The sequence below is a fragment of the Equus asinus genome, chromosome 24 (assembly GCF_041296235.1).
Source record: "Equus asinus isolate D_3611 breed Donkey chromosome 24, EquAss-T2T_v2, whole genome shotgun sequence".
NCBI classification, from domain to species: domain Eukaryota; kingdom Metazoa; phylum Chordata; class Mammalia; order Perissodactyla; family Equidae; genus Equus; species Equus asinus.
In genome coordinates this window covers 16,246,631-16,266,111 of record NC_091813.1, presented here as the reverse complement: position 1 = coordinate 16,266,111, position 19,481 = coordinate 16,246,631, and the positions used below count along the sequence as shown (strand labels likewise).

The following is a 19,481-nucleotide window of genomic DNA, read 5'->3' as shown; positions in this document are numbered from 1 at the left end:
AAAAAAATGTACATCTAGATACTGGGGGGATTTTGGGGAAAAAAAAAAACAAAAAAAAGGGAAAAAAATTACATAGAGGGTGGCTACAATCTATTCTTTATCTCCACTAAGAATAAGAAAAATTGGCATGGGAGTAAAAGAAGGAAGATTTATTTTAGATATCAAAAAAAATTTTGAGGTTTTCAACTGGCATGCCCAGTAGATGAAGGATGGTGTGTCTGGGGAGGAGCTTTCCTCTTTCCTCCTTTGCCTTTCCCTGGCTCAAACAGTGGGCCAAGCAGTGGGGGGATGCCAGTGTGGTCTATAACAAGCTTATGCTGGCATACCAGGAGACTGGTCCCATAAGATCCCATAAAAAGCAACTGAGCAAATAAGTAAATACACTGAGGATGATGGGAATCAGGTTTCTCACTGTCAGAGAAGGGAGTTACAAACATGCAAAGTGGGAAAGGCTAAGAAAACACGGTGGTCTAGGACTAGAACTGGAATCATCAGTGTGAACTCATGGATTTTAATATGTATTAAATATTAACACATAAACACACATTTCCTAGCTTTGTCCACTGAGAGGGCCTATAGAGATGACACCCAGCAGCAATAAGCATAACTAGTGCCCACAGAGCTTCCCTCCACTTACAGGAACAATGGCTCTTTGGAGAAATGCATGACTCTAGAGCTGAGACAGAGAAAACACAAAGAAGTCTAGATTGTCTGGTTATACCAAAAACTAAGAAAGTACTCAAAGAATGATGGGCATATGTCAAAAAGAAACAGGAGTCAACTTGAAGAACTTCTCGTGGGCTAAGCCTGGGACAATTTGAGCATCAAAATAAACAATGATAGTTACAGACTACAACCTTTTTGAGTAAAATAAGAATCTACATGTCTATGCTGATATAAATAAAGCAATAGATAAGTATAAGTGGGATAAGGAAAAGCTCTACCTTACAGTGAGTCTTATTAATAAATGAGTACATATCTATTAATTAACTTTACAGTGTGCAAATCTAGAAGAGTTAATATCAGGATTGTGAAAATGATCATATGCCTCCTGATATGATGTAATGATAACGTTATAGCATCACTTCTGAGGATTCTTGAAAAGTGTATAAACCATGAAGGAACATCAGACAAACCCAACTTGAGGTAGAAAGTAAGTGGCCTATACTTCTCACAAATATAAAGGTTAAAAAAGATAAGAGAAGACTAAGAAATTATTCCAGATTAAAGAAGACTAAAGATCATGACAATTAAATGTAACATATGAGCCTGAATTGGATCCTGTACCCATAAAGGACATTAGTTAGGTGAAATTTGAATGACGTTTGTAGATTGGATGGTAATTTTGGATCCATGTTAATTTTTAAATTTTGATAGTTGTATTCTGGTTATATAGAATGTCCTTTTTTTAAAAAAAAAAAGAAACACACACAAAAGTATTAAGTGGTAAATGGGCACCATGCCTGTTACTTATACTTAAATGGTGCAGAAAAATACACACAGACAAGTATATATGGGGGGAAGACAGGCAGAGGCACTGGAGAATCTGATAGAAGAATATGTGGATAGCCTTTCAATTATTTTTTCAACTTTTCTGTAATTTTAAAATTATTTTTAAAAATTTCTGGTTGAAAGCAATTATTTGCAGTATGTTGCAGGGAGGCATTCATACATCCTTTTCAGAAAAAGATATATTCTAGATTTTTGATAGTTAAAAAATGATCTAACCAAGGCAGAAAAGTTTGCTTACATAACTTTTCTGGGTCTCTTCTAGTCCTACGAAAAAAGGTCAACTAGAAATTAAGAAGTACTAAAAATAATATTTATAAAAATACCATCACTTCTCTACCCACCTCTAATTCAGTTACACATTTTTTTGAAGCAGGAGACAGAGGAGAAGGAGTAGACTGATATGTACCACTGTGCCGTTTCTGTGGCACTTTCCTTTTAATTTCAGACTCCAGGGGTGACTCAGACTCTTCTGTTTTCTTCATTATACGATCTAAAGGAAAGAGAAAAAACCAAGAGAATTTTATAACTTCTTCATGATCTTTGCTACGAAAAATGCTAACTTATATTATCAAATTATTATGTTTTAGTTAAAATAAACTAATGCTTTAACACGTGGAGCAATGAAGAATAACCAGAACTTTAAGTCAGAGCAAGGAGTCATCTTCTGGCTGCTCTTGTCTGCTTTTTACTCCTCACCAGCATCTTCACACTGTGGACCACTTTCATCAAGTATATCAATATTCTCTTCAGCTTATTCTGTGCTACAATGCAACACAGGCACTTCCTGCACTGAAGCTCATACACACACAATTTTCTAAGTTAGTTACTCTTCTTGTATTAGTAATGAGAAAAATTTTAATTCGAACATTAGGTACACCTGTTTAAGGGAAACTAAACTAACCCTCAACCTAACGGTTTTTTAAGTTCAAGAAATACAAAAGAGAATTTTCCTCATTATTTCTGAAGTAAATTTAACAATTTCCATTAAGGATATAATTAGAATTTTTAAATAATATAATGAACTCCAAAACAGGACAATTTAAAATTTATTACAACGTGACTTCATCATCAAAGATTTAACTATGCAAGAAGACCAAACATACAGTTCTAAAACAAAAGTTAATGAATTTACAAACCAAAACGCTCCACTTACATAACCCCAAATTTGTTAAATACTTCCATTTTCCCATCTTTAACATCCTGTTTTTTAAGGAAGATGAGCCCTGAGCTAACATCTGTGCCCATCTTCCTCTACTTTATATGTGGGACGCCTGCCACAGCATGGCTTGCCAAGCAGTAGGTCTGTGCCTGGGATCTGAACTGGCGAACCCCAGGCTGCCAAAGCAGAGTGTGCAAACCTAACTTCTATGCCACCCGCCGGTCCTTTGCTTTTTTTAAATAAGGAGTTACCTATACATAAAAATCAACATTATCTAATATTTCCGAGTTTGATATACAATACTGTTTCAAGAAAGCAATATAACTATTCTTGTTTAGTATAATCACACAGAGTTTCACTAAGTCATTTCCACCTTCTCAGTTTCTGCGCAGTTCAAACACCTTTGTTTTCCTGGACACCAAAACTAGAAATTTAAGTAATCGTAGACTTCCCCTTGTGCCCCCTTCCTCGTATTCAAGGGAATTCCACTAATAGCTCTTAAATTCACTTCTTCCTCTCCAGCTCCACTGACACTATATTTCAGATGCTTAACTCCTGCCCAGACTGACTTCCCTCACTCCAATGCTGCTTGCTTCAGTTCCTTCTCCACTACCACCAAAGGGATCGTCCTAACACAAAAATGAGACTCTATCATTCCAATGTTTAAAATCTTTCAAATTTCTAGTAGTTAAGGAAAAAATTCTAAACCTCCTTGGCAAGCCAAAATGTGTGTTGATGTTCCAGTCTTACTTCCAATCAAAGAGTACCCCAAAGAGGTGCATCTCTCCAGGGTGTTTTCTCTTTCACCCTCCTACGTACACCATCCTCTTCACAAGCAGAGCCCTTCCTGTTTAAACTGAGTTCAAACCATTCTCTGTTAGGAAGCTGCCTCTGCCCACAAGCAGCAATCCTCAGAGTTATCACAGTACTTCATACACACTTCTATGAGCATTCACTTTATCTTCCTGTCATCATGTGCACTGATCGGCTTCCTCCCATTCTACTGTCAGCCCAGACAGAGAAGAAATCATGTGTAACATGTTTTCCCGAGTCTAGAAACTGTACAAGGTAAGGGCTCGAAAAATGTTTAATGGATTAATGAATCACATTACAAAAAATAAAACCAGATGACACATTAAAATAAGATGAAATTACATGGGTGGAAGGAAGGGATGCTGTTACTATGTCATCTCTGAAAACAGCTTAACTTTGCCAAACAGAGATAATGATTCACTCACAGATCTAGAAACATAAGGACTTAGCCTCCAGACAGGGAGAGGAACTGAAAGCTGCTTCCAAGAACTCCACCCGAGGCTACGGAGAAGCCAGGCAGGCGCAGAGGCCCAGGAGCTAGTGATTATTCCTACAAGGGCTAGCTTACTTTGTCAGACTGATTACGTACAAAAAGCAGTTCTATACAAGACAGTATTAAAGAACTAGAATGTGGCACTAAGTAAAAAAGGAGGCTGACAAGATTTGGAATTCAGAAAACATACACACACAGTTGTCTGGAATACACAACCAGTTACTGGCATAATTTAATTTACAGAGAGAGCTGTCATAAATATGGATTTTTTTCCCTCCAAGTTTTCTTGACCTAATGAAATTTTTTATGTACACAAGAGACCTTTTTCCTTATGAACACAGTTTTAGAAGTCTTTGTAATCCCCACAGTATCTGTATGTCATTTTGCTCTATATTATTCTTCTGCCAAACCCTAATCAGAGACTGACGTTTTAAAAACTATTATCACTTCATTCCTGAGCACAGCATCACACTCTTCACCACCACAGTTACCTCATGACGTCTATATCACATTTTCTCCACCTCCTATCACAATTAACAAAGAGGGAAGCAAGTGGCCCAAGATTTGAGAGAAATGAAAGATTTTTAGTGATAACAGACAAAAATGATTTTAAAAACTTGATCCCTAAATCAAGGTTATTTACAAGGTTCTGAAGGAAAGAGACAGAAAAGGCAAAGAAGGACACAATTAGGAATTTTAAGATGAAACTTTTGAAACAAATGTGATGTGGAGGATGGCAAACGACTGACAGTGTATAGGAAACCACAATAGACCCATAAGGAGGCAAATAATAAGCATAAAGAAGTTAATATCAAGATTAAAAAATTCCTTTAGTATTCTATCTTCTACGAAAAGAAGGGAAAAACATCTGAGAAGATTGATGATTCAAGTGAAAATCAACTACTCTCAACTCATAGCCAGAAAAAATGGCAAAAGACTTAAAACTTGACCGGTCCAGGAATGGCAAACGCTTAACAAGTGGCTTGTGGCAGTTTTAGCAGCTAACTGATGAAGGAAGGCCTTTTTTCTAAGCTGTGACACAGCCTCAACAGAGTACTCCAGGAAAGTACTTGGGATGAAACCCATGTGACATTCTTGCTTTCGCTGAACTCCTCTTTTAGAAAGGAGAGGAGAATACAGTGTTCACCCAAGACTGCACAGTACGAACACCAAGATTAGGAAATTTCCTGGTGGATTTTCTGGCTCGATTTTTTTTTTAATATACCACAGTATTTCCAGATTTGCAGAAAAGGTGAGAATATGGAAGATATCCTGAGATAAGTACAAGGGATTAATAGGTTGGACATATAGAATAAATTTTAAAATCCCAGTTTAAAAAAAAGGCCCTCCATAAAAAGAATGTTCATAGCAGCTTCATTCATAATAACCAAAAGTAGAAATAACCCAGGTGTCCATCATCAGGAGAAGGGATAAACAAACTGGTACGTCAAATCACTAATGCGTGCAACATGGATGAATTTCAAAACAATTACCCTGAATGAAAAGAAGCCTTACGTAAACGAGTACAATATTGTATTATTCTACTTATACGAAGTCGTAGAATAGGTAAAATTAATCCATGCTAGAAAAAAAATCAGAACAATGGTTACCTTTGACAGGGCAAGGGTGAGGACTAACTGAAAAGGAACATGAGGGAACTTGCTGAGGTAATGAGACTATCTGTACTGTGTCTGCCCAAGGGTTTGGGTTAGGGCGTGTGTACTTGTCGATTGTATTTAACTGTAGACTTAAGGTCTGTGCATTTCATCATATATAAATTTTATTTCAAAAGAGAAAAAGAAAACTATAAACAAATATTAAACTCTAGATAATGATATATCTGCTGAAGTATTTAGGAGTGAAGTGTACTGGTGTCTGCAATTTATCCTAAAATGTATCAAGAAAAAAATAAGATGAATTCTTATAAATGGTTGAGTCAATACATAGGTATGTGATAAAATATAGAAAAGTGTTAATTGTAGAATAGACATGGTAGATATCTGTGTATTTACTGTAAGTCTTTCCACTTTTCCGCATGTTTGAAAATTTTCATACTAGAAATTGGAGGTGGGTTGGGGCAAGGAAGGCCCTTAGCTTTCTTGTTTGAGAATTCAGTTGTGGTATTACTAACATGCTGGAATGCATATACCCTAAGAACAGTGATAGAACACAACTATCTTTATTCTGGTTATGTATTTCTTTTAAATTATTTTTATAGTCTTTCAAAAGAGAAAGACAAACTAGAAAACCAGTTTTCTCCATCTTGTAGCCGCTACTATGACTGAGTTTCAATATAAAATAAAACTAAAGTTATGTATCATGTTCTCATTACAGCCTCCTTAAAAATCACTTTTTGCTAAGCTAAATAAGTGGTAAATAGGCAGACATGAATAAAAGAAGAAATTCAGATGGCCATTGAACATATAAACTTCCTCACCAGTAATGAAGAAACTGAAAAAACCAAAAACGATTTCCCTATCAAGCTGGCAAAGCCTAAAAGAACAACCTCGAACGTTGCCGAAGAGCATGAGAAAACAGGCTACTGAATACTGTTTGTTAGGGGCTGACACCCTTTCCAAAAGGCATTTTGGCAGTGACATATCAAAAGTCTTTAAAATACACATAAACTCTGTCCCTGATTTTATTTCTACAGATTTAATCTAAGAAAATAATCAAATACACAATATGTATGTACTAGATTATTAATCATAACGTATATAATATCAAAACACTGAAAATAACAAACTATAGTGGGCCACTATGCTTTGACTAAAAAATGATTAGAGACTTGGATATATTAACTTGTAAAGAAGTCCACCTTAGATAAACTCATCCATTTGATTCTTAAACTTCCTTTAATTTTGCTTCCCATGCTGGTTTTCTTCTGATATTCCAGCACCTTTTTTTTTTCTTCCCTAAGGAAGATTCACCCAAGCTAACACCCATGCCAATATTCCTCTTTTTGCTTGAGGAAAATTTGCCCTGAGCTAACATCCATGCTAATCTTTCTCTATTTTGTGCGTGGGTTGCCGCCACAGCATGGTCACTGACTAGTGGTATAGTTCCATGCCAAAGCAGAGTGTGCTGAACTTAACCACTAAGCCATGGGCCGGCTCCTCTAGCATCTTTTAATCAGAGTATAGAAAACAAATAATATCATAACAAAGGCAAAAATCAAGTTACAGAACAGTATATATAGTATGAATGCATTAAAAAAAATGGGTACACATGCAAAGAAAAAGCCTGGGAATTTACATATTAAGATGCTAATCTGACTGGTTAAGAGTAAGTAGATATTTTTCTTCTGCATATGAATTAAACAGTGCTAAATAGGGTGATTTAAGTTGTAATCATAATATAATTACATTAAAATGTAATTAAATGGTCATTCATACAGTAGAAGTCTATTAATTCTCTTTGACAAGAATACAAAGAACAGGTTGGAAAACAAAAAGGAAAGTTAAGAAATAAAGGAAAGAATAGGCAGGGGAACAATGAGAAATCTTAATTTACAGTAATATAGTTGTCGTTATTCTACATGTTTAAAAAATATATAAAAAGAACATTAAGCAAAAAGCAACAGGATATGTGATCTCACCAAAACTTATACTTAATGGTTTAAAAGCTTTAATTTTATCCTAGAGAACTGCTTATCAATGCTAATAAGTGCTGATACATGGCTATAAGTTATCAAAATTCATATTGTAGGGGGCTGGCTCTGTGGCCAAGTGGTTAAGTTCGTGTGCTCTGCTGCGGCGGCCCAGGGTTCGGATCCTGGGCGCGGGCATGGCACCGCTCGTCAGGCCACATTGAGGTGGCATCCCACATCCCACAACTAGAAGGACCTGCAACTAAGATATACAACTGTGTACAGGGGGGTTTGGGGAGATAAAGCAGGAAAAAAAAAAAAAAGATTGGCAACAGTTGTTAGCCCAGGTGCCAATCCTTAAAAAAAAATTCATATTGTGTCTCTTAAATGCAAAATAAAAGGGGAAAAGGTAATCACCTTAGGTGTTAAGAACTATAAAAAGACAACGATTCCTTTTTAGGAGAAAATTATTCCAGGTGCTATGCCAATAACTAGTGATCCTGGGGTTTGAAATTTCTATGTTTTAAAAAATATCTCCAAAGGAAATTCTAAAATAAAATGCAACCTTTATGCAACAATATATGCAATACTATTATAGCATTCTCATTCATCCTATGCCCAAGTATACACGCACCCACCTAACACAAAAGAAACTAAATCAAAGTAAAATATACCAATATCTCTCTCCTGAAGTTTACCAATACTACTCGCCCAGATGAACCAGACACGTGTGCGTGTAAACAAACACTTCATTCATTGTCTATAAGTCCACAGATATCAATAACCGAACGAATAAGGAAACAACTAAGGGAGAAGGCACAGCTCTTTCCTACAGAAGAATTCCAATTAATAAATGTAAAAGAAATGAAGAAAAGAGAAAATTACCATTAGATAAACACCAATTAATGACTGCTGCCAGCATGACCCACCAATGGATGCTAAAGCCAGTGGGTGAAAGTTTGAGGAAAAACAGGATATTTGCATAGTCTTGGAGTATAGTATCTCTCCCAAGATCTTTATTAAGTATAAAAGGAAAAAAAAATAATTTTACAACGGAGAAACATAGCAGAAACTATCTAATCAACAGATCATAGTTAACATCACAGTACTAAGACATATCAATATCATACAACCCCTGATATAATGTGTTGAAAAGACACAGCATCACTTTTGTAGAAGTCCTGACAAAAATGCATAGCCTCAACCTAATCATAAGACATCATCATACAAACCTACACTGAGAGGCATTCTACGAAGAAACTAACCATACTCTTCAAAAGTGTCAAGGAGACATGACAAATAAATGCAAGGTGGGAGCCCAAACTAGATCTTGGAACACAAAAAGGATATTTGTGAAAAACTGGTGAAAAATGACCAAAGTCTGTAGCTTATTAAGAATCTTATAACAGGGGCCGGCCCCAAGGCCGAATGGTTAAGTTCACATGCTCCACTTCTGCAGCCCAGGGTTTTACCAGTCCGAATCCTGGGCGTGGACGTGGCACCGCTCACGAGGCCATGCTGAGGTGGCATCCCACATGCCACAACTAGAAGGACCCACAACTAAAATATGCAACTGCGTACTGGGGGGATTTGGAGAGAAAAAGTAGGGAGAAAAAAAGAATCTTATAACAATGACAATTTCTTAGTTTTGATAAATGTACTATGATTGGAAGATGTTAACATCAAGGGAAGCTGGGTAAAGAGTAAACATGTACTCTCTCTAGGATTTTTTACAACTTTTCTGTAACTCTAAAATGATTTCAAAATAAAAAGTAAAAAAAAAGATTGTTTTTATCTACTTAATGAATGACGTTCAATAAACATTAAAAATTATTTGTAACAAGAACTGAAAGCCCAGAAATAAAACCATACATATACGGACAGCAAATCTTTGACAAGGGAGCCAAGAACATACAATGGAGAAAGGAAAGTCTCTTCAATAAATGGTGCTGGGAAAACTGGACAGCCACATGCAAAAGAATGAAAGTAGATCATTATCTTTCTCCATAGAAAAAAACAGACTCAAAATGGACCAAAGACTCAAAGGTAAGACCTGAAACCATAAAACTTCTGGAAGAAAATACAGGCAGTACAGTCTTTGACATCAGCCTTAAAGGGATCTTTACAAATATGATGTCCACTCAGACAAGGGAAACAAAAGAAAAAATAAGTGAGTGGGACTTCATCAGACTAAAGAGCTTCTGGAAGGCAAAGGAAACCAAGATCAAAATGAAAAAACAACCCACCAACTGGGAGAAAATATTTGCAAATCATGATTCTGATAAAGGGTTAATCTCCATAATATATAAAGAACTCACACAACTGAACTACAAAAAAATAAACAACCCAATCAAAAAGTGGGAAGAGGATATGAACAGACATTTTTCCAAAGAAGATATACAGATGACCAATAGGCACATGAAAAAATGCTCAACATCACTAATCATCAGGGAAATGCAAATCAAAACTAAGATATCATCTTACACCAGTTAGAATGGCTATTAATCACCAAGACAAAAAAAAGTAAATGTTGGTGAGGTTGTGGAGAAAAGGGGACCCTCATTCACTGCCGGTGGGAATGCAAACTGGTGCAGCCACTATGGAAAACAGTATGGAGATATCTCAAAAAATTAAAAATAGAAATACCATATGACCCAGCTATCCCACTACTGGGTATTTATCCAAAGAACTTGAAATCAACAATCCAAAGAGACTTGTGCACCCCTATGTTCACTGCAGCATTATTCACAATAGCCAAGACATGGAAGAAAGCCAAGTGCCCAACAACTAACTGATGACTGGATAACGAACATGTGGTATATATATACAATGGAATACTACTCAGCCATAAAAAAAAGACATAATTGTCCCATTCACAACCACATGGATGGACCCTGAGAGCATGTTAAGTGAAATAAGCCAGACAGAGAAAGACAAGCACCGTATGATTTCACTCATATGTGGAATATAAACAAACTCGCAGACAAAGAGAACAATTTAGTGGTTACCAGGGGGAAAGGGGTGGGGAGGGTGGGCACAAGGGGTGCAGAGGCATATTTACACAATGTTTGACAAATATTAATGTACAACTGAAATTTCACAATGTTATAAACGATTTAGACCACAATAAAAAAGTTAAAAAAAAAAAAAAGAATCACTATTCTAAATGATGAAAACCAATCTGGTGGTGAAACATTTTTCAAAATGTTACTTGCCCGTATTTTATTTTCACATTAATATAATATCAGCATATTAAACATAATTTCAATGCAAACATAAATTTCTACTCACAATTATTTTCCAACATCTACTGTTAACACTGTTGTATCCGTGTATTCAGTGGTTGCATGATGTATTTTAAATTTTAGGAGCAAAACCACTTAAATCAAGACAATTACACAATACAAGATTATAACAGTTAAACAAAACACAGTTTGAAGTTATAACCCATTTACAGCTAATATTTGGATCTTGAATTTAACAAAAATGCTAATAAAATCTAAAAGATTTCAAGCTGTAGTCACATGAATATGCAATCATTCCCTGATTTTTCAGCTTACAATTAAATTGATTCTCAAATCAGTTATAAAAAATGGTTTTCCACATATTTCTGTAATACCTGGGAATATTGTAAAGCCAGTGTCATATCTCTATTTCTACCTTTCATACAACTACTAAAAACCCTTCACAGGTGTAACAAATAAAACCGCACACTTACCAACACCTTGGGGCCGACTTAATCTTACAGAATTATTTTCAAATTTTTGGACATGAGGTGGGTATTCTTTCCTAGAAAAGGAAATTTATATAGTTTTATCCTAACAGAAAAACTGCTTTTCAAAATGAAAAAGTTTAGGGAATATTTACAATACGATTATTAAAAGCAAACCATAGCTTCTTTGCAACATAAAAAGTGGCACTATAAAGTAATAAAACTATATTACATAAATATACTAAAGCTTAATACATTATAAGGTCCCTAAGGGCAGCGACTTCATTTTATTTAGACTGCCAATCTATCAGAGCCCACGGCAGGCAGACTTTCAAACAAATCTTTAATAAATGAATGCAAATTATTGTTCTTCAAAGTAATCACTTTGGAAAGTTACATATTTATTCTCCAAATGCACAAAACTTTAGAATTTTTCTTTTGGAACTGCCTTCATAATCAGTTTATAAAAACCACATAAAAAAATCTTGTAATACTTCATTGTCATACATTTTCTGAATTAAAAAAAATCACTCAACATTCAATTTGCCCAATTTTGCTGTAAATGTTTTTAGTTGTTTAAAAACAAATCAGTGAATAAAGGAATAAGTGGTGAGTATGATATTGGCCTTAAGGACGATTCCAAAATCAGTACAAAAAATGTTATGTACAAAACCAGCAATCATGGAACAAGTATTTTAGCCTTGTAATACATTATGGGAATATAAAAAAAAATTAAATTACATTGTCAGACTTCATATACAATATTGATTTTCAGGATTTTGAACATAATCCTTAGTAAATAAGGATCCTAAAATACCATATAAGTCCAAATATGCACTAATTTGGAGGAAAAGGAAAAAACTGTTAGCTAATTGTGGGATTACAAGCATTAAAGAAGATTCGCAAAAAGTGCACTAGACCAGGCAGCTACAATAACCAGACACTTTTCGCAGAATAAAAGCTTCAAAAAATATTCCCACTTTATTTAACCAGGGAATTAAAAATAAAAGAGGTTAATCTATTATTTGTAAATCCATTCACATTCATGATTGATATCTTTCACAGAGTAATGTAATTAAATTAATTAAAAATCCTAAAGGAATTTTCCTGTAAGGATTTCATATTCTTACACTGGAAAAGTCAGAGCACCTAAACTGCAAACAGACCATGAACAGGACATAAGAAAGCAGTAGAGCAGGGATGGCAGCGTATCTGTAAAAGCAGTCAGCAAACAGTAAGCACCATGTGCCAGGAACTGTTCTAAGTGCTCTGTGTGTATTAATTCCTTTAATCCTCACAATGACCTTATACAGTATATACTATTATTATCACTTTACAGATAAAGGAAACTGAGGCACAGTGAGGTTAATAAACTTGCCCATGGTCACACAACTATTAAGTAGCAATGCCAGAATCTGAATCTTGGCAAATTGCATCTATATTGATGAGTAATGGTGTTTTCATTATTGCTGAGCAGCATTTGGTACAACTGGGCAATTTCTACCCTGCCAAAATTTTAAGATTTGTGAGGATACGAGTTGTGAAGATCAGAATTTGCCTCAGATAGTAGTACTAGAACTACAAAAAAGGTGGGTTTTCAGCTCCTAATTTGACTACATTATGCTTAAAATAAAATACATATACTTTCACATTAAAGAAAATATAATATAGTCTTACGTTTAAATCAAATAACTGATTTTTTAATTTCTGATTTTTACAACTCTAAATTTGGGAAAAATAAAGACATCAACTTTAAAATGCAACAGAGGCAACGAAGCTGAAGCAAAATATAATGACACTATTATCATAAACTCCCAAAACTCTGTGAGTTGTGTATTTTCAAAACAGTGGACAACAGAAACAGTAGATATTCTCACAACTAAGGATCATCAGGGAGGAAAGTAACTATTTGACAGAGTGGCCACAAAATCTGGAAATACAGACATTTTGAACTTTCGTCAGTTTGAAGCTGCTTGACTACTTATTCTGTGGTATGCTACAAGCATAGGTTTATTCAGTAATAACTGACAAATCATCTGAGACAACAAACATAGAGGTTCAAGGATTGATGAAAATGGTGCATTAATGCACTGTTTTCTTTGCAATTTGACAGTGCATTGAATCATGCATTGCTAATGAGGAACACATTGAATATATCATATAATATACATGACCATACCATGTATTGTAACGTAATATTAATAAACTATTATGTATATTTGCCAACATTTACAGACCTTATGGCCACTCTGTATCCAATATTTGCTACATGTTTCCCTACACAAACAGCGAAAACTAAGTTTTGTTTTAAAAAATTTATTATAATGAATAAATTATAGAAATTGAAGCATACTTTAATACAAGAATACAAGAATTTCAGGACAAAGGTATTATTAAGTTTGATAAGAGAATTAAAAGAACTTGCCAGCCATAAACTATCTTGTGTTCTTTAAAATTCAGTTTTGTTTTTTAAAAAAAATTTTGTTAGGCGATCAAAAACCAAATTTTATGTTAATTTCTTGGTTTGATAGTTCCATCACTCTACAGACACTGAAATTTCGAACTCCAAACAGCATGAAGCTCCAGCCTGGGGTTTAATTTCTCAGTGGACATCCTTCCCCACCTCAAACCAAGTGAGAGCAGAGAAGCCTCCCTGTCAGCTGCCCGCTACAAGGTGGGAGGGCTTTTTGCTTCTGAGGGTTTGTGTTTTGTAGAAATCCTAGAGAAAACTCTACCTCCGGGACTCAACATTTCACAAGCTGCATAAAATGGAGAGTTTGTTTTCCTCTGTGCAGTATTTAAATAACATCAGAATGCCCTCTCATTAAAAGTTAGATAGGCCTCAGCCATGAAAGTCTTTTTTTAAAACAAACAATTTTGGAATAATTTTACATTGCACAAGAGCTGAAAAGACCATTCAGAATTCCCTTCTACTCCTCACTCAGTTTCTCCTAATGTTAACACCTTCATTACATCATACAAAAGTAAAAAAAAGAAACCAACATTGGTACACTACTATTAACTAAACGCCAGACTTCATTTGAATTTCACCAGCTATTCCACCAATATCCTTTTCTCATTCCAGAATCCAATCCAGGATCCACTGCATTTAGTCGTCACGTCTCCTTTCTCCTCTGTTTCCCAATCGCACGTCGTTTTTCAGGACGTTGACACTTTGGAAGAAGACTGGTCAGTTACTTTGTAGACTGCCCCTCAACCTGGGTCTGTCTGATGTTTTCCTCATAATTAGACTGAGGTTGTGGGTTTGGGGAAAGAGTATTACAGAGGTGAAGGGCTCTTCTCATTGTATTGTATCAGAGGGTAGGTACATGCTATCAGTATGATTTATCACTGGTGATGTTAATTTATTTGGCTAAGGTACTGCTTGCCAGGATTCTCCATTCTAAAGTTACTCTTTTTCCCTTTCCACATTCTATTTGGAAGCAAGTCAGTCAATCAAGCCCACAAAAAGGTTGGGGGTAGCTAAGCTCCACTTCCTGAAAAGGGGAGTTATCTACACATATTATTTGGAATTCTTCTGCAATAAACAGCTATCCATTTCCCCCAATTCATTTCATGCAGCTTGTAAAATCCTAGGATAGTTCAATAAGTAAGGGATTTATTTATTCAATCATTTATATCAGTATGGCTCATGGATTTTTACTTTATACGTCAGGTTATAATCCAATTGTCTCAGCTTTGGCTCCCAGGAGCTCATTCATATAGCTCCTGTGTCCCTTTGATGTGACCTCATTGTTTTTTAATTCTAGTAAAACATACATAAAATTTACAAAAATATGGACTGCTTCGAGAATCTGCATGCCATCCTTGTACAGGGGTTATGGAAATCTCTGTAAATTGTTCCAATTTTACTATGTGTGCTGTTGAAGCAAGTACCCTTTTGTTTTCTGAGTACTTGTTTGGTTTCTGACACTACAAGATATTCCAGGACCATTTTGTGTTTTCCCCAACCCATCCCCAGAATCAGCCATTTCTCCATGTTCCTTTTTTTAGAAAGTAGTATTAGAAACCAGGATCTGGGTGCTGTGGGCTTTGTGGGTTTTTTTTGCTTGGTTTTAAAGATAGCTCATTTTACTAATCTTTCCAGTGCTCTTAACTGATCTCAAAAATGTAAATTTACATAAATCAAATGTATTCATTTTACAGTTAAAATCCATTATTCCAAACTCATGTTAAACTCATAAATCAGTCTAATTTTCAAAGAGCTGTATTGAACTCTCCCACAGTTGTACTCTAACCAAGAAGTTCTTGCGCTTTAAGTATTTGAGGGGACTTTTATGCATTTAGTTATTATACTTTTATAGACTGTCCATTATAAGACATGCTCCTTATAAGACATGCTCCTTTATTCTAGTTAGTGCTTCTAATTTTAATTCCATCTCATTAGTAAAATTCTACTCATGCTTTCTTTTGGTTGCATCTCTTCTGACTCTAAATATCCCTTTACTTACAAATTGTTATTTTATAAAATGTCTGATTCTTATACAACATAGTATAGCTGATTTAACCCAACTAGTTTATTAAATATAGTCAACCTGATCACAATTGTTACAACAGCTGACAGACTTCATGTTTTCTTTTCATCTTACTTCATTAGTTGTTTGTTTTTGTTTTGTTTTTTTTTTTCTTGGTGAGGAAGACTCACCCTAAGCTAACATCCGTTGCCAATCTTCCTTTTTTTTTTTTTTTGCTTGAGGAAGATTATCCCTGAGCTAACGTCTGTGCCAAGCCTCTATTTTTTCTATGTGGGATGCCTCCACAGCATGGCTGGCAAGTGGAGTTGGTCTGCGCCCAGGATCTGAACTCGTGAACCTGGGCTGCTGAAGCAGAGGGCATGGAACTTTAACCACTTGGCCACAGGGACAGCCCAGTTTGTTTGTTACATCTGTATTTGTTTATTATTATTTTACTTTGTTTCCTCTTTTCCCCTACTTTTACTGGTTTGCACAATTACTGTTCACTTGTCCCTCCCCACCCCCAGTTAATTTAACAAATGAAGAGTTACCTTTCCTCTTTCAACGCTTATTCCAGTTGCATATTTCTGTTATTAACATGTTATCAAGATTCCAACTATTTTCTGAAGCAAGATGTTCTACTGCATTCCTAATGGGATGAGATCTTTAAAATTCTTTTACTTCCCCACTTTACCCCTCCCAAACTCCCTCCCCAAAACAGGCCTTAGGATTCTTTTTGCTTCTCCCTTTCTACCTCGCCAACACCTAGATTTTGCTGAAATAGTTTTGACTATTTAGTCACAGATTATTATTGCTTTTCCTTTGTGGCATATCTCTATTTGGAAACTGGAATATCCTTAGCCTTAATTGAATGCCGCTGTCTTAAGTTTTCAATTGTGCCGAATTATAAATCACATATAAAAGATTTTCTTTAATCTCAAAGATTTATCAGGTAATGAGACTTCCCCACCTTTAATGCCGTGAAAGCTTCTAGTGAGAGCATGAATATAAAATCCAAACTCTTCAGATCATCTTACAAAGCCTTTTATGATCTAGGGCCTAAGGGACCTCATCAAATCCACCTCATAAAATTTTCTCCTTTGCTCCCCAGGCTCCAGCCATAGTGGCTCTTTTTTCTGTTCTCTGAACATGCCAAACTCATTCCTGCATTAGCATCTAAGCACCACCTCTTCCCTATCTGGAAAAGCCATTTCTATGATCATGGCATGGCTAGCTGTTCATTTAGTCCTTGGTTAAATGTTAGCTTCCCAGTAGAGTTTCCAAAGAAACAGTACTGTCACTCTCTCTCACATCATCCACTTATACTTCTTTACAGAACTTATTTCATGTTTTACTTGTTCATTATTGGTCTTTGCCCATCAAAATGTAAACTACAGGAGTGCAGGGATCTTGTCTGTTTTGTTCATCACTGTATCCTTGTGTCTAGACATAGCAGGCACTTGATAAATACTTGGAATGAATAAACGTGCATAACTAAAAGGCAGTATGTAATTAAAAGTGTATTTATCAGGTCAAGTAATTGTACAAACACTGCTGTACAAAGATGGTAATGTTGTCAAAACTGAACCACTGGCCACCATACAGAAATTAAAAATATTAATTTGTCAGCCAAAGTACAAATATCCTAATTCAGGCGTTTGAAAGGCACTGCAAACTTGTTTATATTCATTGATTGGACAGGCTGGTTGGAACCTGTACACACCTGGACTCGTTCACTGTCTTACTTCCTAGTCTTTTCCTAGTGTCTCCATATTAAATCACTGTCGTCTTCACAGTATGTTTTATTACGCAAGTCATTCTTCTCTTCCTCTATTATTCTTCTTTTAAAGAATTCAGTTTAAAGAATTCTTTTAAAGAACTCAGCAAATTTTGTTGCTCTTCTCAAATATCTACTATTCTAAATGAACTTTAGAATCAACTGGTCAAATTTCTTAAAATAACAACAAAGTCACAGAGATTTTAACTAAAACTGCATTAAACTTACCTTATTTTAAGGAGCTCTGGTATCAAATAGCCAACCAGGAACATAATACATGCTTCAGATTAGGTTCTTTTTTTTCATCCCGAGGAAGATTCGCCCTGAGCTAACCTCTGTTGCCATTCTTCCTCTTTGGTGTTTTGCTTGAGGAAGATCAGCTCTGAGCTAACATCCACGCCAGTCTTCCTCTATTTTATATGTGGGTCATTGCCACAGCCTGGCTGATGAGTGCTGTAGGTCTGTGCCCAGGATCTGAACCTGTGAACCCAGGCCACCAAAGTGGAGTGCGCCAAACTTAACCACTACGCCACAGGGCTGGCCCCAGATTAGGTTTTTTAGATACATTTATATAAGATTTACACATCATTAATTCTATTACTGGATATTTCATTTTAGTTGCTACAATGAACAAAATTTTGGTCTTTCCAATACATACTCCAATTGATCAGAGGCGAATGAAGGAAACCTAATTATTAATACTGTTAGTCTTATAGCCTATCATCTTGCTCAACTCTTTTATTATTTCTAAGGTTTCAGATGACTCCCCTATAATTCCAAGGAACACAGAATCATCTGTATATAACTATTTTCAGGTAACTTGAGACAGTAATTTATAATGCTGTCATAAATTGATACCACCTCTCTGCAAAACAATTTTGCAGCACTTATCAAGAGCATTAAAAACATTTCTAAGCTAGTCCATAGAATCCTTTCCCAGAGATTTATCTTAAGAGATGTATTTAGAGATTATATACAATGTCGTTCATCAATGTGTCATATATAATGGCGACAAACGAGAAATGGGCAAATGGGTAAATAAATTATGTATATCAGCAGGACAAGCTATTATGCAATCATTAAAAATCATTTTTAGGGGCTGGCCTAGTGGCACAGCAGTTACGTTCGAACCCTTCGGTGGCCCAGGGTTCACCGGTTCGGATCCCTGGTGCAGACCTACGCACTGCTTGTCAAGCCATGCTGTGGTAGGAGTCCCACATACAGAGTAGAGGAAGATAGGCACAGATGTTAGCTCAGGAGTAGTCTTCCTCAGCAAAAAAGAGAGGGTTGGTGGCAGATGTTAGCTCAGGACTAACCTTCCTCAAAAAAAAAAAAAAAATCATCTTTAGAAGCCAACTTAATGACAGGGGAAAATGCTCTGACATACTGTTAGGTGAAAATTCAGAATATGCAGCTGCACTTTCACTATAACTCCACGTGTTAGTTATATTAAAAATTGCATAGAAAATAAATTGGAAAGAAATGCTCCAAGATCCTAATAATGTAATTTTTTATTTTGAGAGCTTTTAAAAAATTATAAAATCTCTAATTATAATATTTTTTCAAACATCCTTTAAGTAAACATTTCTAGTATTTCACCTATTTTCTTTTATTGTATTCTTTTCATTTCTGTACTTCTTTGTTGCTTCAAAATTCTCTACAATAAACACAAACTTTTATAATAAAAAATAAATAAGTTAAAAAATTTTAAATTTAAAAATCACTAGGTGATTCAGTTTCATAATGGGTCAACAGATTCTTCATCTAGGGAGGGAAGAAAACCCAGTTCTATTACCAGATTAAATAGTCTAGACTCCTGTTGTTACCACATACACTGTATTCACAACCTACCTGTCCATGAGTCAGAAAGGAAATCGAGTCAGTCACCCACAACAAAGAAAAATGGCAGCAAATTTTTTAAGTTTTCAAGCTCTGGATCCTAATACTATTA

The 19,481-nt window shown here is 35.5% G+C and overlaps 1 protein-coding gene and 1 non-coding gene across 6 annotated transcripts in view; both read right to left on the bottom strand.

The window, feature by feature from the left end:
* The window catches only part of SENP6 (SUMO specific peptidase 6), a 115,965-nt gene that overhangs the window by 46,294 nt on the left and 50,190 nt on the right, over positions 1 to 19,481 (bottom strand). For all 5 annotated transcript variants that reach the window (XM_044757561.2, XM_044757562.2, XM_070496670.1 and 2 more), the window contains 2 exons: positions 11,285 to 11,355; positions 1,854 to 2,002 (listed from right to left, as the gene is read on the bottom strand). In XM_044757561.2, coding sequence (XP_044613496.2) covers positions 1,854 to 2,002; positions 11,285 to 11,355 — 220 coding nt within the window. The remainder of the gene's footprint in view (positions 1 to 1,853; positions 2,003 to 11,284; positions 11,356 to 19,481) is intronic.
* LOC123280516 (U6 spliceosomal RNA) lies at positions 15,070 to 15,175 on the bottom strand. Its single transcript, XR_006519457.1, has one exon. It is a non-coding gene; the product is annotated as a U6 spliceosomal RNA (small nuclear RNA).